Consider the following 24,314-nt stretch of genomic DNA (forward strand, 5'->3'; position numbering starts at 1 on the left):
GTAAGTACAGGCCATAGGACATGTATAGGTAAGTTCTACATGCGGAACTCAAGCGCGGGTTCTAAGTTTCCGAGGGAATGAATGAAAAGACACAAGCGGTCCTGTTGCTATGGGGGCAGGGCGGAAGTGACGTCAGAATTTGTTGACAGCGGAGCTCGAAGGATGCCCTGTGAGCAGGAGGAGGAGGATCGGCTGTGAGGACGGCCGGAACGGAGCAGGAGGGTACGAAGCCCGATCTCTTCAGGTCCCCGCGGGATTTACGGCAGCCTCTGCGGGGGGCCCGTTCAGCGCCCGGCGGACAGGAAGCTGCGGTGCACTTGACTGGCGACGCAAAGGTGAGAAGGTGTCCTCCTGTGTGATAGGAGCCGCAGGCAGCCAGTCCAGGGCATACTGCACAGCCCAGTGTGTGCCCAGCAGCCTATGTCTGCCAGGTGGCACCTTCTTTCTCTAGGACAGCTGGCTGACAACCAATATGGCACCCATCACAGGTCCCGCAGGGGTTGTCAGCCAGCGCTCACAGGTCCCTGAATGGCAGATCTGTGTCCTCCACTCTCATAGCACTGCAAGCTGAGTGACAACCTGTGGGGCCATCATTACAAGTCCACAGAGGTTGTCACCCAGCTTTCCCAGACCCCTGAATGATAGATCTGCCTAGCAATGCATCTCCCAGTCTGATCTCACTGAATGAAGAGGTGGATTCCAGGAAAGCTGAGTGACAGCCATCATTACAGGATCGGCAGAGGTTGTCACCCAGCTTTCCCAGATTCCCGAATGGGTAGGCTTCCTAGATGTCCGGTGGCTCATCTAATGGTCTCTAAATACAAAATGATTAGGATCTGACATTGGGGGACATTCCCTGTGGGAGCTGTATTGGTGGCCACAGTGGTTGTCACCCAGCTTTCCCAGCAGCAGAAAGTCTAACAATTTGACAGAAGAGAATTTATGTTGTCAGATAACTTAAAGGGATATTCCGGTTTTTACAAGTTATCTCCTACGCACAGGATAAGGGTTAACTATCCGATCAGTCGTATCCTGCGGCGCCCCCATAGAAATGAGCAGCAGTTCCGTCTTTTTCATAGGGGCTCCACAGGGTATGGGGGGGGGTCACCCGTTTTTCGTGATTGTGGGGGTCCCAGCGGTAGGGCCCCCTCTGGATTACACACTGGACGTGCGCAGCGTTGTGCAACCTACGGCTCTGCAGCTGTGGCAAAACTACAACTCCACAGACTGTCATTGCATGCTAGGGGTTGTAGTATCACCGCAGCTGATGGGCCACAGGTTGCAGAGCAGTCTAGTGCACTGAACTCTCCCCTCCAGTGTTATAAGCAGATTACAGAAGGCTCCTGCTGCTAACGTGAAAGACGTCTATAGGAAGTGATTGTTATTTAAGCGATTCTCCAGCGCTCAGTCCCATTATAGTTCAGTTTCTGTATCGTTCTGAAATCTCAGTTCTGTCTCTCAAATTTCCCCAGATTCCCCTGGTTCTACCCCTTGTGTAATCCCCCTACGGCATGCACACCGCGTTGTGCCGCTGATCATTGCAAATGATGTGTTCCGGCTACAAGATAAGCGTCACCTGGCTGTACGTTGCCATTGCTTGACTAGCAATCCCCCTAATATGAGCAAGAACAATCCTTCATGTGACTATTCTTTTACAGCAGCCTATATTCCGTCTAAGGAAAGCACCGGGAACATTTCCCTCGTAGGTGATTTCCTCTATTACCAGAGCAGTTAGGGAATTGCCGTCTATGCAATTTCCCAATATAGGGTAAAGGACAAAGAATAATTTAAAGTGGTATTCCATTTATAACAAGTGTCCCCTCTATCCACAGGATAGGGGACAACTATTAGATCGCTAAGGATTTGACCTCTGGGACCCCCACTGATTATGAGAATGGGGCCCTGTACCCCCAAAACGAATGCTCCATTCATTTTCTATGGGATTGCTGGAAATGGCTCTTACTCCAGCAGTCCTATCTGGAATGAATGGAGCAAAGAGGCACATGTTCGACCAGTTGCTCCATTCATTTTTGGGTACTGTCCCTTATCTTTGGGGGTCTCGGCAGTCAGACCCCCACCTGGATACCTTCTTATAATCGGAATACCCCTTTAAACTTCACAAACGGCAGAGATAGCAGTTCCCTAATATACTTCCATTACCAGAACTTCTCCCCTTATAAGTGATCTGTGGCTAGGAGACAGCTTCTTATATCCGGGATACCCCTTTAAGTCCACTTTGAGACTTCCCCTTCTTAAAGGATAGCTGGTGGTCAGTCGGCCATACTTTGAAATGTAATACATAGACAGACCAAGTCCGATCTTACTTTGGTCCTAAAGCAAGGGACCCCCTTCCCCCCAATAAGAAATATGGGTAGGGGGTTGTCTTGGGGGGGAGGACCACTTAAAAAAGGGAAAATCCATCTTAAATTTTTTTTAAATCAGCATCACCTGAATTCCTGAAAGATTATATTAGGGAATTGCATGGCCAGGAATTCCCTAATATGTTACCGTAAGCATCTCTCCGATCTGTACTCTGCCGGATCACTGCCGTCGCCCCCCCTTGATGAGGACTGTCACCTCCAGGACTTTAGCTTTCGCTGCCGTCAGGTGATGGTAGATAATCGCTTACAATCCCATTCCCTAAACCGGAGCTCGAGGTAGTACCACTGCTTGCTCACATGAATGAGTGCACGTATACACCAGTTAGCCTTACAGACAGAGGCTTTGGTTCTGAGCATCGGACCTGGAATCTTGTCTGACATAGTTCACATAGTGAGGAGCGGGATCATGTCGTACCAGTGACTCAGAGAGGAGCTAATAGCGGCGGAGAACACGCGCCCGGACACCTGCCATGTCACTGACTAATTACGGCTTATTAACGTGTAATTGCATTGCAAGTCCTAGGTTATAATGGGTTAATTAGCGATATATTGGAGCTTTCAGTCTGTATATTCTGATTCCCCTAAATTCATTGCACCACCATAGACTGGTTAAGCACTACAGGTCCCAGCATGCCCAGTGCACCCACCAGGATGCTTACATGGTACGTAGATCCGTCAGCAAGGGCTGTAGTGAATCCACCAGGTACCTGCGATGCCTGTATACCCAAACGGGGGAGAGGTCGTAAGGACCCTTTTATTGTGGCTTGTCCACTGAGGACCACATGAGCTGTTAGGACCTAGTGATATCATAGGGATCCTAGGTGGACAACCCCTTTAATCCCTTCCCGTGGGAGATTTTTTTTATTAAAGGGGTCTTTCCCATAAAGAAGACATCCCCTATCCGCAGTATAGGGGATAAGTGTCTGGGGGGGGGGTTGCGGTCTGACTGCTGGAATACCCAGCCATCATAAGGGTGGAGTCCCTATATGACTGGAGTAGTAGTGCGCTGGGCGTCCATAGGGGGGGTTACATTTTCTTTGTGATTAAACCCTTTTAAGAAACAAATCTCCCACTCACTTGAATGGGATCTGAGCTGCAGTACTCTGGCATGCCCCTCCTGCTTCCAGCTCCGTCCACTGTCGGACCCCTTCCGATCCGATACTGATGGCCTATCCTGAGGATCTAAAATGTGGGCAACTCCTTTAAGGGCTCTCAAGGAAGGGAAGGGGGCACCTAATGGCATCCGGATTGGCTGTGACCCAGCTTTTCCAGGTACAGATATCACTAAGCAATAAGATTGTGTATGAGGACGCCGCAGAAGGTAATTTACTTTTATTTTGTACCTACAGATCTGCCCCCCAATGTTCCAGACAAGTTAGCCTTGGAGGCGGGCATCCATCTACCTGGTGCCCAACTTTCCAGCAAGTTTTCCTTCTCAGCAACCCACCAACATGGCCACAGACAGCCCCGAATCCCTCATGACCATCTGCACGGACTTCTGCCTCCGCAACCTAAAGGGGACGCTCTGCTACCTCTTAGACAATGAAATCCTCCGTCTCCATCCGGACATCTTCCTGCCCAGCGAAATCTGTGACCGACTAGTGAACGAGTAAGTGATGCTTTTGCCGTGATGGCGCTGTCCCCACTGTTTGCAGTGCGCGCAGCTGACTGTGGGTGGGCTGGCGGTGGTTCTGCGCTGACAGACCTTCTTCTTTTTGTCAGGTACATCGAGCTGGTGAACGCAGACAGCGGCTTTGAACCCCACGAGAGCTTCTTCTCTTTGTTCTCAGAGCCGCAGAGCACCCGACTCACCCGCCTGCATCTAAGGGAGGACATCGTCCAGGACCAAGATCTGGAGGCCATCGCTAAACAAGTGAGCATGGCGGAATCTGTGTCTTTCTCGCGCCCTGGAAATCAACAGGCGACCTTATCTTGCTTCATTCCCTTGATTCAGACACAGGAAACCCACTCGCGGCAACGTGAGCTGCGAGCAAACAGATCGGTTTACATGGCGCGCTCATGAGGGAACCATTTGATCTCGGTGCAATCCGTGCGCCCGCCATTGTATGACCCGCATTGGTTGTGCTTGTACTCTTGCATATTAATGCCGGTGTCAATGTGAGCTGTAACTCTATGTTAGTGAGGTCGCAGGCGCTGGTATCGTGTTTCCGGCCTCGCTCGCTCTTGCTCTATCTTGAATGAAGAGTGACTAGGCAGACATGGATATTTCTTCCCTGGAATGGGCATCCTTTTTGTCAGGATAAGTGGGTTACAGCGGTCACACCTTCAAACGACTCATACATCATTTGTTAGAAAATGACTAAAAGTTTTTATGTTAAACATATTTTTTTTTCACGTTTGTAGTCACAGAGCATACTCACAACACCCATAGGTGCCAAAAAATGTTTTCTGACTGGTAAGGTAATGGCTGGAGCCCCAGTTGTTGTAATCTCTGGGACCCGAGTGTTGTGTGCCTGCTCTGGGACCCGAGTGTTGTGTGCCTGCTCTGGGACCCGAGTGTTGTGTGCCTGCTCTGGGACCCGAGTGTTGTGTGCCTGCTCTGGGACCCGAGTGTTGTGTGCCTGCTCTGGGACCCGAGTGTTGTGTGCCTGCTCTGGGACCCGAGTGTTGTGTGCCTGCTCTGAGACCCGAGTGTTGTGTGCCTGCTCTGGGACCCGAGTGTTGTGTGCCTGCTCTGGGACCCGAGTGTTGTGTGCCTGCTCTGGGACCCGAGTGTTGTGTGCCTGCTCTGGGACCCGAGTGTTGTGTGCCTGCTCTGAGACCCGAGTGTTGTGTGCCTGCTCTGGGACCCGAGTGTTGTGTGCCTGCTCTGGGACCCGAGTGTTGTGTGCCTGCTCTGGGACCCGAGTGTTGTGTGCCTGCTCTGGGACCCGAGTGTTGTGTGCCTGCTCTGGGACCCGAGTGTTGTGTGCCTGCTCTGGGACCCGAGTGTTGTGTGCCTGCTCTGGGACCCGAGTGTTGTGTGCCTGCTCTGGGACCCGAGTGTTGTGTGCCTGCTCTGGGACCCGAGTGTTGTGTGCCTGCTCTGGGACCCGAGTGTTGTGTGCCTGCTCTGGGACCCGAGTGTTGTGTGCCTGCTCTGGGACCCGAGTGTTGTGTGCCTGCTCTGGGACCCGAGTGTTGTGTGCCTGCTCTGGGACCCGAGTGTTGTGTGCCTGCTCTGGGACCCGAGTGTTGTGTGCCTGCTCTGGGACCCGAGTGTTGTGTGCCTGCTCTGGGACCCGAGTGTTGTGTGCCTGCTCTGGGACCCGAGTGTTGTGTGCCTGCTCTGGGACCCGAGTGTTGTGTGCCTGCTCTGGGACCCGAGTGTTGTGTGCCTGCTCTGGGACCCGAGTGTTGTGTGCCTGCTCTGGGACCCGAGTGTTGTGCGCCTGCTCTGGGACCCGAGTGTTGTGCGCCTGCTCTGGGACCCGAGTGTTGTGCGCCTGCTCCGGGACCCGAGTGTTGTGCGCCTGCTCCGGGGCCCGGGTGTTGTGCGCCTGCTCCGGGGCCCGGGTGTTGTGCGCCTGCTCCGGGGCCCGGGTGTTGTGCGCCTGCTCCGGGGCCCGGGTGTTGTGCGCCTGCTCCGGGGCCCGGGTGTTGTGCGCCTGCTCCGGGGCCCGGGTGTTGTGCGCCTGCTCCGGGGCCCGGGTGTTGTGCGCCTGCTCCGGGGCCCGGGTGCTGTGCGCCTGCTCCGGGGCCCGGGTGCTGTGCGCCTGCTCCGGGGCCCGGGTGCTGTGCGCCTGCTCCGGGGCCCGGGTGTTGTGCGCCTGCTCCGGGGCCCGGGTGTTGTGCGCCTGCTCCGGGGCCCGGGTGTTGTGCGCCTGCTCTGCGGCCATTCTTTTCTGTGAACCAGAATGGACAGACAGTCTGTAAAAGCGGTCTTGGCTCATGTGGGCCAGGTGAGTCCTTATTACATGGGAGCCTATTAATTTAAATGGTAATGCTACCTAATGCTCCCTGCTGCACGGGGAATGTAGAACCAGAGGTGGTTAGAGAGGTCAGATCACCTGGCCAGTAGCCATACAGACCAGCTCAATAGTTTCCTGCTGGCCTAAAACCTGAGCGCCTCCCAGCAGGGAAGAAAAACATTGCTCAAAGAAACTTCCTACATCTCTTCAGTCTATTAAAGGGGGTTTCCGAGTGTTTTTAATACTGAAGAGCTGTATCCAGGATCAGTGGGGTTCCGACTCCCAGCTCCTCCACCGATCAGCCACGGCCTGATGTGACATAACGTTAATGGGCCACATTGCCTAGGCGCAGCTCAGTCACATTTAAAGGGTTTCTGTCATTAGAAATAACGGTATGTAGCTGACTGACATTAGCGATGTGCTAATAGTACATAACAGTGTGCTTTATCACTCCCTGCCTGCCGCCGTTCTCTTAAAATAAAGACTTAAAAAATATGCTAATGAGCCTCTAGGTGCTATTAGGGCGTTGCTTCAGCACCTGGAGGCTTGGTCTACTCACCCTTTGGCACGCCCCCGTCCCGTTGATTGACTGTCGAATTCTCCTCATTGTTGCGCAAGTCCCGCGCCAGCGCCGTCTCGTTTAGTATTCGGCGCAGTGAGTGAAGGACGCGCTCCTGCTGCTGGCTTCCTCACTGCGCCTGTGCCAAAGGAAGGAAGCCGGCACCAGGAGCGCGTCCTTCACTCACTGCGCCTGCGCCGAATACTAAACGGGGCGGTTTTCAGTAAGATAAGAACTGCGCTATAATGAGTGTTTATAAGGTTAGAGATCAGCGATGAGGAGCCGTCAGCTGAGCTGCCTGACAGGAAACGGTAAAAATACAGATGGGGTCATTTATCAAACTGGTGTAAAGAAGAACTGGTTTAGTTGCCCATAGCAACCAATCAGATTCAACCTTTCATTTTTGACAACTCCTTTGGAAATGACAGGTGGAATCTGATTGGTTGCTATGGGCAACTAAGCCAGTTCTACTTTACACAGAGTTGGATAAAGGATTCCAAGAGTCTGTTATTAGAGAATCTCAAGGCTGTACAAAGAAAGGGGCTCAACATTTTTAATAAAGACCAATTGAAAAAATATATTTTTAGCTCAAAATGAGTACACTGCAATATTAGAAAAAATGTCCCCCAAAGTTGTACCTGGCATTTAAAGGGGTTTTCCGATACTTCGATATCAATATCAAATAGGTGGAGGCCCGACACCCCACACCCCTGTGTGGCCTATTGCTAGGACCCTCTAGTCGCTAGAAGGGGCTTCTGAGCCCCCCATTCCTCCTCAATGCAATCAATTTGACTGAATCGGTGGTCGATTGCATTCAATGTGTATGGGACTGATGGAACCAGCTGAGTACAGCGATAGGATATTTTCATTGACCCCTTACTTATTGAATAGAGTAACTGACCACTGCTCCCTAAGACCCCAGTGATCGGTGGGGCCCCAGCATTCAGACAGCACCTGTCCTGTGTCATGAATGTTCTTTGTGGGGGAAAGCCCTTTATGCTGTTTTACAGTGTATGCATTAGATGTCTGCTGACAGAGTACCCCTTAATATCACTTTATTATAATGATGTTCTTCATTTCCATAGTACCTGGTTGAACTGTACCTTACAAACTGTGAGAGGCTGACAGCCAAAAGCCTACAGACCCTGGTCAATTTCAAGTCCACCCTAGTGTCGCTAAGCCTCTTTGGGTGCAGCAACATCTTCTATGAGGAGGAGCACCTGGGGCGCTATGATGATACTGACTGTCTTGTGAACCCCACCCGGCAGATCCTGACCCGGGACTTCACTTTCCAAGGTTTCCAACATCTCCGCTTTTTAAATATTGGCTGCATCACCAAAGGGGTGGACGTAGAGATGATGCTACGCCCCCTGACTCGTCTAAAAGCTCTAAATCTGTCAGGAATTCAGATGAATGACATCAGTTTTCTGACTCAGTGGAAGAACACATTGGTGTCTCTAGTCTTGTACAACATGGACCTATCTGAGGATCATATCCGCGTCATTGTACAGCTGCAGAAACTCAGGTATGTTTGCGGGTTGGATCCATGCACATAATTTATTATTTCAATTTCTAGTGTTTTATTTTTGTCCTATCAGAAAGATCCTGCTTTCATTAGGCCTGTTTTACACTGGCGCTACTCTCTCCGGCCGGCTGTTCCGGTAGCTGTGACTACCGTGTACAGCTGCCTGCAGTATTATCTGGTTACATGATTTGTAGAAAGAGGGAGGCAGTACTATCTGTGCCCACATCGTTTATACAGAGAGGGAGGCAGTGCAATCTGTGCCTACATTTAGAGAGAGAGGAAGGCGGTACTATCTGGTTACATGATTTATAAAGAGAGGGAGGCAGTACTATGAGTGTCCACATCATAGAGAGGTTGGCAGTGCTTGTCTGTGCCTACATTCATAGAGAGAGGGAGGCAGTACTACCTGTGCCTACATTTGTAGAGAGAGGGAGGCAGTGCTACCTGTGTCTACATTTATAGAGAGAGGGAGGCAGTGCTACCTGTGCCTACATATATATAGAGAGGGAGGCAGTACTATATGTGCCTACATTTATAGAGTGCGGGAGGCAGTGCTACCTGTGCCTACATTTATAGAGAGAGGGAGGCAGTGCTACCTGTGCCTACATTTATAGAGAGAGGGAGGCAGTGCTATCTGTGCCCACATCGTTTATACAGAGAGGGAGGCAGTTCTATGTGTGCCTACATTTAGAGAGAGAGGAAGGCGGTACTATCTGGTTACATGATTTATAAAGAGAGGGAGGCAGTACTATGAGTGCCCACATCATAGAGAGAGGTTGGCAGTGCTGTCTGTGCCCACATCATAGAGAGAGGTTGGCAGTGCTGTCTGTGCCTACATTTATAGAGAGAGGGAGGCAGTGCTATCTGTGCCTACATTTATAGAGAGAGGGAGGCAGTGCTACCTGTGCCTACATTTATAAAGAGAGAGGCAGTGCTACCTGTGTCTACATTTATAGAGAGAGAGGCAGTGCTATCAGTGCCTACATTTATAGAGTGTGGGAGGCAGTGCTACCTGTGCCTACATTTATAGAGTGTGGGAGGCAGTGCTATCTGTTCCTACATTTATAGAGTGCGGGAGGCAGTGCTACCTGGGCCTACATTTATAGAGTGCGGGAGGCAGTGCTACCTGGACCTACATTTATAGAGTGCGGGAGGCAGTGCTACCTGGACCTACATTTATAGAGTGCGGGAGGCAGTGCTACCTGGGCCTACATTTATAGAGTGCGGGAGGCAGTGCTACCTGGGCCTACATTTATAGAGTGCGGGAGGCAGTGCTACCTGGGCCTACATTTATAGAGAGAGGGAGGCAGTGCTATCAGTGCCTACATTTATAGAGAGAAAAAGATACAAAGAAGAAATTCTATCTGGATCTGCCTCACGGGAATATACAGGGAGACAATGTCATCTTTGCTGTCTTCTTTTTGTAGACATAATGCATTAAAGCTACTTTTTATTCCTGGAGAATCTTCATTAAAGGTTTGGTAGGAGGATCATTTCATGGTACTTATAAAAGTTTTATTCTGTCTTCAAAAAGTTTTCAAGGTGTGAAGCAACATTCAGCGTCCCTCCTTGGAGGGTTGAAGACTGGTTCTCGTAAAGAACTGAAAGGGGTTGTCCAGGTTCAGAGCTGAACCTGGACATACCCATAATTTCACCCAGGCCCCTGATGTTAGCATCGGAGCATTTCATGCACTGGATCGCGCAGGGCAAGGGCTCTTTTATTTACAATAACACACTGCCGGGCGGAGGCTTCCACCCAGCAGTGTGTTCGGTGATGTCACCGGCTCCGATGTGTCGGCTTTAGCACTGCACTAGCCGTTTTACAGGTTAGGGCAGCGCTAAAGCCCGCCTATCAGTGTAGGTGACGTCACCGGGCTCACTGCTGGGCAGAAGCCTCCGTCTGGCAGCCCCATGGAGAGCCTACGTCACCGGAACTCCAGAAAATGCCTTTGCCCTGCGTGATTTAGCGCAGGGCAAAGGAGATCATCGGAGCCTGGGTGAAAATGGGGCTATGTCCAGGTTAAGCTCTGAACCCAGACAACCCCTTTAATGACTGCATCCATTGCTTGGCTCTTGATTCATATGGGCATGCCCTGTTGTGTCTTCCTCTCCTTTTGGTGGCTCCAGGCACCTGGATATTTCCCGCGATAGACTTTCAAACTACTACAAGTTCAAACTTACCCGCAAGGTGCTAAGCCTGTTTGTGCAGAACCTGGAAGACTTGGTCTCTCTGGACATCTCTGGTCATACGATGCTGGAGAACTGCGCCATGTCTAAGATGGATGATGAGTTGGGTCCTCCCAGGTAAGACATAAACAGACCAATCTTCAAGAGATGCCACACTGTAATTCTATGGCCGTGAGTCTCCCTGTTGTCAGATAGTTGTCAGTATGTCTTATCTTCATGCAGCTACGACCCCAGTAAGAGCAGTATCGTTCCATTCCGTTCTCTGAAGAGGCCTCTACAGTTCTTGGGTCTTTTTGAAACATCTCTCTGTCGGCTAACGCACATCCCAGCCTACAAGGTAAGGTCTAGCCATGCACTTAATGGGGTGTTCCTACCTCTGAGACTCGCATCTCTCACCAAAACGGGAGTCCTCCAACCCCTGTCTCGCCGGGTGAGGTGGCCATTCGCAGTTGCCTACAGGTGGAGAGTCAATGGTGAGGTGGCATGTCTCTCTCTTTTCACTTCTAATGGGAGTCACAGAAACAGACCAGCACGATTGTCCAGCTCGCTCCCATAGAACTCAATGGATAAATGAGCGCCCCCTCTCCATTCATAGTTTACTTTGGTAGAGCGGCCTGCCAGGGCATTGGTTGGGGGACTCCATTCTGGAGATAGGTACGGGTCACATAGGTCAGACCCGCACTTGTCAGGCATTTTCTGGCATAAACTCTTGAATGGTAATGTTTCTTTTAAAGGGGTTTTTCACCCCTGGGAACCTTTTCTACAGTCCCCACAACATGGCTAAACCCGTGGTAATAATCATACTTGCCTGATTCCCTCCAATGGGTCCCGGGCTCCATCGCGGCTCTGCAGGTCCTGGGCCCACCCCCTGCACCATCAGTTTGACCCTACTGCAGCCAGTCATTGGCCCAAGACCCAGTGACATGACACATGGGTGACATGTCAACGCTGCAGTAGTCACATGACCCAGGATCAACCGGATGTGGACACAGGGAGACCCGGGCCCTGCAGGGCAGCGATGGAGTTAGAAACTAGCGTCAAGGATCAGGTAACTGTAATTACCACTGTGGGTACGGCCATGCTGTGGTGTCTGTAGAAAAGTTTCCCAGGAGTGAACAACCCCTTTAAGATATTGCCGACTTAGATCGTATCCTCACCACTTAATGCCGCTCCGCTGCTCACCTCTGATCTGTGCTTATAGGCTGCAGCAGTGATGTAACTGTATACCCTGTATGCCCACGGTAGCCAATCACTGGCCTCAGCAGTCTTCCTGCTTTTATACATCTGAGGTCAGTGATTGTCTGCAGTGGTCTCATGTCACATACCAGTGAGGCCTGTGATTGTCTGCAGTGGTCTCATGTCACATACCCGTGAGGCCTGTGATTGTCTGCAGTGGTCTCATGTCACATACCAGTGAGGCCTGTGATTGTCTGCAGTGGTCTCATGTCACATACCCGTGAGGCCTGTGATTGTCTGCAGTGGTCTCATGTCACATACCCGTGAGGCCTGTGATTGGCTGCAGCGGTCTCATGTTACATACCAGTGAGGCCTGTGATTGGCTGCAGCGGTCTCATGTCGCATACCAGTGAGGCCTGTGATTGGCTGCAGCGGTCTCATGTCACATACCAGTGAGGTCTGTGATTGGCTGCAGTGGTCTCATGTCACATACCAGTGAGGCCTGTGATTGGCTGCAGCGGTCTCATGTCACATACCAGTGAGGCCTGTGATTGGCTGCAGCGGTCTCATGTCACATACCAGTGAGGCCTGTGATTGGCTGCAGCAGCCATAAACACAGACAGGAGCGGCACTAGTGGAAAGAGCTGGGGATTAAGTAATGAGTATACAATCTTTTATTATTCTACTACATTCATAGACTTGGACATGTGCTCGGTCAAGTTGGACAACCCCTGCTGATCAGCTGTTTGAAGGGGGCCGCGGTGCTTTTGCTAGGTAATTCTGGCTTTGGAATGAAGCTGCAGTATACATCAGTGATGCAGCCCCTTCAAACAGCTGGCCTGTGGAATTGCTAAGAGTCTGACCCTGTCCTGAACCTAGGAAGCCCCTTTCTTTCATATTGCATCCTTTCCTTGTGACATAATATGTGCTCTCACAGGTGAGCGGAGACAAGAATGAAGAGCAGGTGCTAAATGCCATTGAAGCGTACACCGAGCACCGCCCTGAGATAACCTCCCGTGCCATAAACCTTCTGTTTGACATTGCCCGTATAGAGAGATGCATCCAGAACTTGCGGGCCCTGCAGGTACACCCCCCCCCCCCCCCTCCCTGATATGTCCATGCTCGTTTGGATTGCTAAATCCTTCATGTATGTGAATATATTCTGTGCCAGGCCAGACATGCTGAAGCCATTTCCCCCATGTTTCTGCAGTTGGTGATTGCAGCTCTGAAGTGTCACAAGTACGATAAAACCATCCAGGTTACCGGGAGTGCAGCCCTCTTCTACTTGACTAGTGCAGAATACCGCAGCGAGCAGAGCGTACGGCTCCGGCGGCAGGTCATCCAAGTGGTGCTCAATGGCATGGAGTCGTACCAGGAAGTCACAGTAAGCCGCCTCCATTATTACGTAGATTTGTTTTTTTTCTGCCTTTATATAAGTAACTTAAAGCATCCCCGAACTTATAACGAACTTTGGATTTCCATTTTTTCACTTTTGTTTTTACTTCCAAAGCCATAACTTTTTTAAATTTTTCATTCATTCGCAGCATGAGGGCTTGTTTTTTTGCGGGACAAGATGCACTTTCTAATGGCACTGTATACAGTTGCATAAAATGTGGTGGAAAGCAAGAAAAAAATTCCACATGGGGTGGAATTATAAAAAAAAAAAAAATTCCACCTCAGTTTTTTATTTTTTTTATTTTTGTTTTTAATTTCCTTTGTGGTAAAACTCACCTGTTACTTTTATTCTCCAGACCAGTACGATTATGGCAATACCACATATGTATAGTTTTTCTTTGTGTTTTATTACTGAAATAAAAACATAATTTTTTCTTTTTTATCCCCATATTCTGACCCCTCTAACTTTTTTATGTGTACGGAGCTGTGTGAGGGCTTAGTTTTTGCAGGGCGATCTGTACTTTAAAATGATACCATTTTGGGGTTTGTAACTTTTTGATCACTGTTTATAAAATTTTTCTGTGGGAGGAGAATCGATCTAAAAACGGCAAATCGGCCATTTTGACTTTTTGCCGTTTCTTGTATGGGAAAATTATTTTTAGATTTTAATAGTACGGGCGTTTTTAGAGATGCCCATGATGTGTATTTTTTTTATTGTTTAAAATTTTTATTTATTTTTTGGGAAAAGGAGGTTGATTTGAATTTTTAGATTTTTTTTTTTTTTTTTTTTTTTTTACAAACCTTTTTATTAACTTTTTTTTTTTTTTTTTTTATAGTTCCCATTAGATTGCTTGTCTCGTAGATTCCGATACATTAGCATTGAAGTCAATGAGAGTTTTACTGTGTCCTATGGAGCCCTGCGACAGGCAGGGGCTCCATAGAAACAAAGGCTACTTTCACACTCCCGTTTGGTGCGGATCCGTCATGGATCTGCACAGACGGATCCATTCAGATAATACAAACGTCTGCATCCGTTTAGAACGGATCCGTTTGTATTATCTTTAACATTAGCCAAGACGGATCCGTCTTAAACACCATTGAAAGTCAAATTAGGACGGTTCCGTTTTCTGTTGTGCCAGATTGTGTCATAGAAAACGGATCCGTCCCCATTGACTTACATTGTGTGGCAGGACGGATCCGTTTGGCTCAGTTGCGTCAGACGGACACCAAAACACTGCAAGCAGCCTCCAAAGCGGGCGGAAGCAAACTGATGCCTTCTGAGCGGATCCTTTTCCGTTCAGAATGCATTAGGGCAAAACTGATCCGTTTTGGAACCGCTTGTGAGAGCCCTGAATGGATCTCACAAACGGAAAGCCAAAACGCCAGTGTGAAAGTAGCCTAATATGTAGCAGCCTCTTGACACACAGGAGGACAGGGGCTGCTTCATACACGCTCCTGCTCCCCTGATCTCTTGCGGGGGGGCGGGGGGATGCCGGAGCACACCCGCAAGTGCGCGCTTCTGGGTTTTAGGGCATCCAGATGCCATGGTCACATTTGACCACGGCATCTGAAGGGTTAAAAGTCAACAACCAGCATTAACGTCGGTTGCGGCCTTTAGTGCTGGGTGTCTGCTGTTTAACTATGTCTGTTGTCAATATGACCCACTATGAGGTCTCGTCACTGACTCCGTTGCCAGTGTGTGTCCTGGAAAATGCCGCCGTTCCAGATCATAATGGGAGCGTGCCCCGGCCGGCAGCAGGCCTCAGTCCTCAGCTTTTCGGGAGGGCCCTGATGAAGGAGAGCAAATACCCACTGCTTTTGGTTTTGATCCCTGCAAGCTCCAGTAGCTCTTGTCACGTCACATAGCGCTCTGGATTGAGCAGGCTCACCAGCTCTTTAGGCATTTACCAAGACATACACCGCCAACCCCGTCATCCAGTGGCGAGTGTAGGTCATATTAAAGCATATACAGTTTACACTTTTTAGGGAAGAAATACATAGGTGGGTAGCGCCAAATCTGGAACGTCATTGTGGTGGCAGTTAGTTAGGGTGGGTACTATTATTTGCATATTTTCTCCTGTCAGTTAGGTGCGGTGCTGACTAGTTTTCTTGCAGTATTTTCAACCTGTAGTACCAGTATCCTGTGTTTATAGCCAGAAAAAATATTACTCCTATGTCTTCCTAGAATGTATTGACACAGCTGCAAAAAATTGAAGCAAAGAACACAATATGGGTGCAGTGTGTGAACGCAGCCTAAACCGCTGCTTATTTTACAAAACTGGCGTATAGGCTGTGTTCACACACTGCGGTCATATTGCTTTTATTGCGGCCACCGAACGAAAGCCTCGTTTGTAATCTGTCTGATGGTCTCTGGATATCTCTAGGTGCAGAGAAACTGCTGTCTCACGCTGTGTAATTTCGGCATCCCCGAGGAGCTCGAGTTCCAGTATCAGAGAGTAAATGAGCTGCTACTGAATATCCTCATCCCGACGCGGCAAGATGAGTCCATCCAGCGTATCGCAGTCCACCTCTGCAATGCCCTTGTCTGTCAGGTGGACAATGACCACAAGGAGGCGGTGGGGAAGATGGGCTTCGTCATGGTAAGTGCTAAACATTTAAAGGGGAACAACTCCTTTTTCATTTTCATTTGGCTTATACATGAACCCTTTTGTCTTTGTAGACTATGCTTAAACTGATTCAGAAGAAGCTGCAGGACAGAACGGTAAGTGGTGCGGTTCCTGCCTGTGCCCTGTGTGTATGGTTCCTTTAAGGGGAATGTCATTGGAAAATGAGTTATTATTTCAGTCAAGTTTTTATGCTAAACATAGGGGGTCATTTATAAAGATCGGCGTTCTAGACACTGGTCTTAATAAGCCCCTGCGCTGGCGGCGGATCTTCTGAAGTTATGTAGAGGAGCCAGCTTCTACATAACTTTGGCGGATCCACAGCTGGTCTATCTGTAAGCCAGCTTCCTTGCTGGTGTAGATTTAGACCATTTTCTACGCCTAAACCGTCCCGTCCCCTTCCCTGCCCATGCCACACCCACTTTTTTAGACCTGGCGTAAGCGGGGGAAAAGTCGAAAGATTGCGGTGCACATAACCTTTGCGCCGTAATCTGTGCCAGAAACACGCCTAAGGGTACTTTCACACTTGCGTTAGAGGATTCCGTCAGGCAGTCCCGTTGCCGGAACTGCCTGCCGGATCCGGAAATCTGTACGCAAACCGATAGCATTTGTTTCAAGATACAGATGCGGATCCGTCTGACAAATGCATTGAAATACCAGATCCGTCTCTCTGGTGTCATCCGGAAAAACGGATCCAGTCTCCCCCCCCCCCCCCCCCCCCCCGCATTTTTAAAGGTCTGCGCATGCGCAGACCGGGAAACCGGATTTTTTTATCAGAACACTTGGTACCGGATCCGGCATTAATACATTTCAATGAAAATTAATGCCGGATACGGCATTCCGGCAATTGTTCCGGAATTTTGGCCGGAGAAAATACTGCAGCATTCTGTGGTATTGTCTCCGGCCAAATACCGTAAGAGGGACTGAACTGAAGACGTCCTGATGCATCCTGAACGGAATGATTTTCATTCAGAATGCATTAGGATAAAACTAAAACTTTAACGCTAGTGTGAAAATACCCTAATATAGGCATATTTCTGATCGTAAAGGACCCCCATCGTTTTTTTTTTTTTTTTTTATTTCCATGTCACTATCTAAATTTAAATAAAAAATCCTGCAGACTAAGCCTAATAACAGACTGACACTTCCAGTTCTGTAGAGATCACATCCCGGTAGTCATCTCATTATCTTCACAGGCAGGATTACAGTGTCAGATAACACCTACATATAGATAACACAGGATCCCCAATTCACAGTAGGTGACGGTCACTGCTCATATGACCTCTGCACAAGTCGCAGAGCATGGCCACAACACTCTCTTATTAAAGCCAGTGAGTCATCTCCTCTGCATTGTGGACCTGTAGATCCACCTCCAAATTTCTTCCTTGTAAAGTGATGCCGTATCGATAGGATATTCCATCAGCCCCGTAACAATCCAGAGATTGAAGGAGACGCAGATTTAGCAAATTTTCCCCTGTGCCCTGGTCACCTGCTGGTCGGGGAACTGCAGCCAGCCTCTTATAAGTCAATGAGGGCTCATCCTTCCCTTGCACAGTTCGTGCCAGCAGTGAAGGAGACTGGCTACACCAGTGTGGCGGTGGCACCCATTCGCAGGATCAGTGGGGGTCTCAGAGGTTGGACCCCTACAGATCATCCTAAAAAACACCATTATTTTGGAGGACAGTGAAAATCCTATAGACTGCAATAGTATTCTATTACAATGTATGGGACAAGCGATCAGATCGCATATTCAACGCTCCTAAGATTTAAGTTTAAAATAAAAATAAAAAACATGAAAATATAAAAAGAATTCACAATTTTACATATCAATATAAATAAACGCTAAGAAATAAACCTAACCAATATTGCCGTGCCTGAAAATGTCCAAACCATTACAATATCAAAAAATTTTTTCTTCGCAGTCAATGCTGTAACTGGAAAAAGAAATTAAAATCGAGTCGCCGTTTTTTGGCCACCTTGTCCCCTGCAAAATTTTTTTTTTAATAAAAAGTGATCAAAAAGTTCTAAATACCCCAAAATGGTACCAAAAAAATCCACTGTTCACCCCGCAAATAACAAGCCCTCATACAGCTCTGTAGACAGAAATTCTAAAAAAAATATTGAGTTTCAGAAAATGCCAATGCAAAGAAAATTAATATTTTTTTTCAAAGGTTTTTTTTTTTTAAAAGAAGTAAAATATTATAAAAACTATGCAAATTTGGCATCGTCATAATCGTGCTGACCCGAAGAATAAAGACGTCACAGTCAAAACTGCCATATAAAAACCTATTTCACCCCAGGAAGAATTTTTTCACCCCATTTTCCAATATAAGATATGGTAAATGGTGCCAGTAAAAAATACACGAAAAAATGAACAAAAAAGTGGCTTTTGGAAGGTTGAAAAACTTGAAAGAAAAAAACAAACATGGTCCCGGTCCTTAAGCGATTAATGGATGATGATGCAGTTATCATAAGAACGGGTTCATTACCTTTCGCCTTCCTTGGCAGTGTGACCAGGTGATGGAGTTTTCCTGGAGTGCCCTGTGGAACATCACAGACGAGACCCCAGATAATTGTGAGATGTTCCTCAACTATGGCGGCATGAAGCTGTTTCTCGACTGTCTACGAGTAAGTGCTCTTGTTGAGTTAGGCTGCTTTAACACTAGCGTTAATATTTTCCGGTACTGAGATCCATCATAGGGTCTCAATACCGGGGGAAAAAAAAAAAAAGCTTCCGTTTTGTCCCCGTCCATTGTCAATGGGTACAAAACGTAACTGAACAGAACGGAGCGCTCCAAGATGCATATACCGGAGAGCAGCATGCTGCGGTTTGCTTTCCGTCCTGGGATGCAGAGCAAGACGGATCCGTCATGACTCATAATGCAAGTCATGGGGGACGGATCCGTTTTCTCTGACACAATCCGTCCCCTATTGACTATCAATGGAGTTCATGACGGATCAGTCTTGGCGATGTTAAAGATAATACAATCGGATCCGTTCCTAATGATGTGGGCGGTTGTATTATCAGTAACGGAAGCGTTTACGCTAGTGTGAAAGAAGCCTTACTCTACCTCGGTCGCCGCCTTGATGGGGCCTGGGATAAAACCAAGTTGTCCCTTCCACCATCCACAGGAGTTTCCAGAGAAGCAGGAACTGCATCGCAATATGTTGGGACTGCTGGGAAATGTGGCAGAGGTCCGTGAGCTCCGCCCACAGCTGATGACGTCACAGTTTATTACGGTCTTCAGGTACTCACCTTTGCCTAGGTTGCTTTGCTCTTTGCATTGGATTGCGTCTGTCGCTGACTTGTGCTCTTCTTCTGTCTGTCGCCAGCAATCTCCTGGAAAGCAAAGCAGATGGGATTGAGGTCTCCTACAATGCTTGCGGGGTGCTGTCCCACATAATGTTTGATGGTCCCGAGGCTTGGTTCATTGCAGAACCCACACGCCCAGAAGTGGAGGAACGCATGTGGAGAGCCATTCAGAGCTGGGATATAAGCTCCAGAAGAAACATTAACTACCGGTTAGGGGAAGATCTAAGATAACTCTTGTACTGTCTTGCACCCTTCCCTTGCCCCCCCTTCCCCTTCTGTTTGTGATCTGAGACTACTGAGATCATTTGTTCTGTGGTCCAAAATTTCGTGCTGGTTAATTTCTTACTATGACTTTTTTTCTGATACAAAGCTCTAAATCACCTGCCTAGACTGAGCTTAAAAGGATTCATTTCTGTAGCCACCACTAGGGGGAGCCGAATGCATACATTTATATATTGAACAGTATAGGTGTTTACTGTTCTCAGGATAGGTTATCAGTATCTGATTGGTGGGGGTCTGACTCCTGGCACCCCTCACTAATCAGCTGTTTGAAATGACTGTAGCGCTCCAGCCTCTTCCTAGGCCAGTGACATCACATTCGTCGGTCACAAGCCTAGGCGCACCTCTCTCCCATTCAAATGAATGGGGTTTGAGCTGCAGTACCAAGCACAGCCACTACACAGTCGATGGCGCTGTGCTTGGTAAGCTCACCAGAGCACCGCAGCCTCTTAGAATAGCTGATCTGTGAGAGTGCCAGGTGTCGGGCCCCCACCGATCACAAAATGCTCATTAGTATTAAAAACCTTTCTCTAGCGGTGGTTGCATGCAGCTGGAAATTTACCATTTTACCTCTGGCTATGCAGGGTGTTTGGAGCTTTGTATCAGAAAACTAGAAGCTCAGATTGCAATAAAGATATTAAGAGATTGGAATATAATTGAAAATTGTCTCATAAGGACAATCTATTCTCTAGAGGTGGGATGCTCTTCTTGACCATTCAGCTACGGAAGGGAAGTGTATTACACTCTTTTATTTACACTCTTTAAAATACCGCCAGAAGTATCAGTACTGATTCCTAACGTCTTTGTGTCTCATTTTGAAGGTCTTTTGAGCCCATTCTCCGGCTTTTGCCTCAGTGCGTTTCTCCTGTGAGCCAGCACTGGGCGACGTGGGCCCTGTATAACCTTGTATCTGTATACCGTGAGTATCGCATGCCTCCGTTCACACCAGGGGTTAATGTAATGTCATTTTAGGGTATAATACATTTGATGTGAGTCGGGTAAGGCATTGATTCAGCTCCAATTTAAAGGGAAGTACAATATTAATGACCTATCAGAGTGGTGGGGTTCCGACTCTGCCGTCCCAAACTGTGAAGAGGCTGCTGCCCTCACTGGAGCACCTTGACCTCTTCAAACAGCTGACTGGGAGTCAGACCCCCGCCGTTTAGATATTGATGACCTATCAATATTTTACTCCTGGAAACCCCCTTTAACAATGCTATGTGGCATGGGGGAAGAATTGCTGCAAAGAATAATAGGGTAAAGTATGGTGGACAAATTGAGAAATACATGTACTTACAGCAAACTGACTACCCAATTCCCAATTCTACTGCTCATGTATTTCACTGGTATAATGAGGTCCCGTCAGGCCTGTAATGCATTCCCCCCTTTTCTTTCCCTTCTAATATAGCGGACAAGTACTGCCCCCTGTTGATCAAGGAAGGAGGACTCCCTCTGCTTCTAGATGTGCTCAAAATGACCACTACACGCCAAGAAACCAAGGACATGGCAAGGTACTGTCTGCCACATCAGTGGTGTCACCTGTAAGGTCTTATGTGAGCAAAATGAATTAAAGGGGGCTTCCTATAAATAATAGGATGGGTGATCAATGTATGATCGCTGAGCACTGGGACCAGCACACGTCACTAGAACTGCCTCCTGTTTGAATGGAATGTGAGAGCACGGATCCATTCACTGTCGAGTCTGTTGTGTCTTTGAACGTCTTGTCTGAGTTCTTTGAAGACTGTTTGCCGATGAATTCCCAAGTTCTAGCTTTTGTCATTTTTGCATCTGAACCTGGTGTGTCTGAACGGTGTCCTAGTGTTCTGTTCTGGTTCCATCTTGCCAAGCTTCTGCACATGTAGTCCATATGTCTGGGTTCCTGAAGTTTGTCTGTCTGCCAGTGTTTGGTGTCTTGGTACTTGCCTGTAATACATGTTTGCCTTGGATTCGCTTGTGCTCTGCCTGGTTCTGTAGCAGTGCCTTGCCTGAGCACTAGTGTCTCTGACTTGTGTGTGAGCTGCCAACTACACCGGAACTATCCCACCAGGTAGCGATCTGGTTGCTAACCTGCAGCGAAGTCCACATCCCTGTACAGGGGTTAAAGGGCAAATACAGGTGAGGCTCAAGAATAGTGCCCTTAGGGTTAGCCCTATGCCAAACCGGTTAGTTGGCACAGTGGGTCTACAACCATTTTCCTATCCGTCTAATTTATCTGTTTCTTTTTTCCAGGAAAGTGATTGAGCATTGCAGTAGTTATAATGAAGAGAGCATGGACACGTTACTATAAAGAAGCTGAAGCCACGTGTATCCTGTGCCCTCCCCACAGAGTACACTTCTATCCAGCTGTAACACAAGGGGGTGCCACATGTGCCCCCCGATACCACCAGGCACCAGAAAGAACTTACTTTGCACAGAAAACTCTTGTGATTGGTGTTTTATTTTTATCCTTTGGTTGTGGTTTGTAGAGAAAGCTACAGCAGCAACCAAGTAACCAGACTGTGACCCCATAGACGCCCCCGACATCTTGTGTAGACTTCCTTGAAAGCCTCTGGGCAGAGGACAGAAGGACATGAAGACGGGCTCCTCACACCTTACCACACTCCTCGAAAATGGACGAGCCCTATGTACTTCCAGATGTCACCAAGCCTTTCCTATGGGCGTAGTTCACCCACCTAAGGCTTGGCAAGTTTAATACCTGACATCCCTGCCAGTCTGCGTAAAGTAAAACGGCTGCTCACACTACAGAACCCCCCCCCCCTTGGGTTGGCATTGTAATGGGTTGTCTATAAACCAGATTCTCAAGTTTGCGAAATAACACTCCTCCAGAAAGCTGTCTCTCTAGTGCCACCTATAGGTGACTCTTCAGGAAAAATCATAACTTTCCCAGAGGCAATATATATATATATATATATATATATATATATATATATATATATATATATATATATATAATGTTTGGTGGCATAGAATACCCTAACTTCCAAGGGGAAGCACATCGCGAAAGCAGCAAGGACTCCGCCAGGTCCTAGATACGAACGCTGTACTAGAAGCCCGATACACAAAGGAGCCGAAACTGTACACGGCCACTGCCGTTGACTCCTCCACAGGGCACCGTGTGCCGTTTTTGAAAGTGCCCAAGCCAAATTTCTCATACATTTGACGTTACCACTCACTGTTATCTGCGCTGTATTATTTAATTTTTTTTAAAGTAGTTGCGCCATGTAACCGCATCATAACCGCACCCTTACCGACACCTTAGCTCCTGTCGTGATCTGTCCTGTATTGAGTTATGGTACACCAAAGGTGTAGTCTCCTCACGGAAAAGAGCGATCCTGCAAAAACGAAGGCTGCTTACTCTTAAAGGAGATGAAATGTCTACTTTTTGTCTCTCTGAAATGGCGCCACCCTTGTAGATGGGCTGTGCCCGGTATTGCACTTAGCTGAAAGGGGCTGAACTGCGTTACCCGACGCAGCCAGTGGACAACACCGGTGCTGTTTCAGACTCTTTCTCCTCCTGGACAACCCCTTTAAAGCCTAACTAAACCTGATAAATGATGGTGTGAATTATTTTATTTTTCTTATGTCGTTCGAGAAAGCTGAGCTCTACTCTGCTGTATGCAGCGACCTTGCAGTAAAGCTGCGCCATGTGTCCTTGTTCCTTTAGAACTTAGGCTACTTTCACACTGGCGTTTTGGCTTTCCATTTGTGAGATCCGTTCAGGGCTCTCACAAGCGGTTCCGAAACGGATCAGTTTTTCCCTAATGCATTCTGAATAGAAAAGGATCCGCTCAGAACGCATCCGTTTGGCTCCGTTCAGTCACCGTTCCGCTCTGGAGGCTGCCCGCAGAGTTTTGCTGTCCGCCTGACGAAACTGAGCCAAACGGATCTGTCCCCATTGACTTACATTGTGTGCCAGGACGGATCCGTTTGGCTCAGTTTTCTGACACAATCTGGCACAATAGAAAACGGATCCGTCTCCCATTGACTTTCAATGGAGTTCACGACGGATCCATCTTGGCTATGTTACAGATAATACTAACGGATCCGTTCATGACTGATGCATGCGGTTGTATTATTGTAACGGATCCGTTTTTGCAGATCCATGATGGATCCGCCCAAAAACGCGAGCACTGTGGTCACCAACGTGAGTAAGAAAACTTCATGACTCCTTAAAGGGCATCTGTCAGCAGTTTTGTACCTATGAAACTGACTGACCTGTTGGCAGCTGAAGGCGTCTGTGTTGGTCCCATGTTCATATGTGCCCGCATTGCTGAGAAAAAATGAGCCTGTAGGAGCAACGGAGGCATTGCCATTGCACCTAGAGTTTCAGCTCTCTCTGCAACTGCTGAGCACTCTGCACTATAACTTTAGGAGAAGTCAGGGCCAGACGTGATTTAAGTTTACACTGCCTGGTCCTGTCAATCAAAAGGCACAGGGTGCAGCAATGGCAGAGAAAGCAGAGCCTCTAGGTGTAATGGTAACGCCCCTGTTGCTCCTAGAAGGTCATTTGCATATATTATAACTTCATTTTTCTCAGCAATGCGGGCACATATGAACATGGGACCAACACAGATGTCTTCAGCTGCCAAGCGCACATGTAACAGGTCAGCCAGTGTCATAGGGACAAAACTGCTGACAGATGCCCTTTAAAGAGGTTAGGCCATTACGACAATTTACGCCATGTCTACAGGATAGGGGATTAGTGCCTGATCAGCGGTCCGACCGGTGGGGCCTCACTGCCTGAAGGGCGGTTAAGATAAAACAAAAAAAATATGAACTTTATTAATAAATATCAATTAAAAATGGGCGAATTTATATTTTTTCTCACATCCAGAGACAGGCAGATTGTGGGGACATATGTATAGCAGAATAAAGCCCTATGTGGTCCGCTAATCCACACTCCTCAGGCGGAAGGTATATGTGCCTGTACCTCCGTCTATTTCAACACTTTTTAGGGCCGAGCC

General features: G+C 48.2%; 1 protein-coding gene across 1 annotated transcript; it reads left to right on the top strand.

The window, feature by feature from the left end:
* The first annotated feature begins 155 nt into the window (after window positions 1-155).
* ZER1 (zyg-11 related cell cycle regulator) lies at window positions 156-22,952 on the top strand. The gene is made up of 16 exons (XM_040405098.1): window positions 156-335; window positions 3,731-3,990; window positions 4,104-4,254; window positions 7,937-8,376; window positions 10,504-10,680; window positions 10,786-10,900; window positions 12,677-12,823; window positions 12,950-13,123; window positions 15,519-15,734; window positions 15,815-15,856; window positions 18,267-18,386; window positions 18,891-19,006; window positions 19,092-19,280; window positions 20,172-20,269; window positions 20,759-20,861; window positions 21,580-22,952. The coding sequence occupies exons 2-16, from the start codon at window positions 3,833-3,835 to the stop codon at window positions 21,635-21,637; spliced, it is 2,304 nt and encodes a 767-aa protein (XP_040261032.1). The 5' UTR covers window positions 156-335; window positions 3,731-3,832; the 3' UTR covers window positions 21,638-22,952.
* The last annotated feature ends 1,362 nt before the right edge of the window (window positions 22,953-24,314 follow it).

Source organism: Bufo bufo, chromosome 8, assembly GCF_905171765.1.
Source record: "Bufo bufo chromosome 8, aBufBuf1.1, whole genome shotgun sequence".
In the NCBI taxonomy this organism is placed as follows: domain Eukaryota; kingdom Metazoa; phylum Chordata; class Amphibia; order Anura; family Bufonidae; genus Bufo; species Bufo bufo.

What these genes read in the sequence shown, in the direction of transcription:
- ZER1 (XM_040405098.1), top strand. Translation starts at nt 3,833, where the DNA reads ATGGCCACAGACAGCCCCGAATCCCTCATGACCATCTGCACGGACTTC. An exon ending in AGAACTTGCGGGCCCTGCAG is followed by an intron (nt 12,824 to 12,949) that starts GTACACCCCCCC and finishes ATGTTTCTGCAG; the next exon opens with TTGGTGATTGCAGCTCTGAA. An exon ending in AGTCGTACCAGGAAGTCACA is followed by an intron (nt 13,124 to 15,518) that starts GTAAGCCGCCTC and finishes GGATATCTCTAG; the next exon opens with GTGCAGAGAAACTGCTGTCT.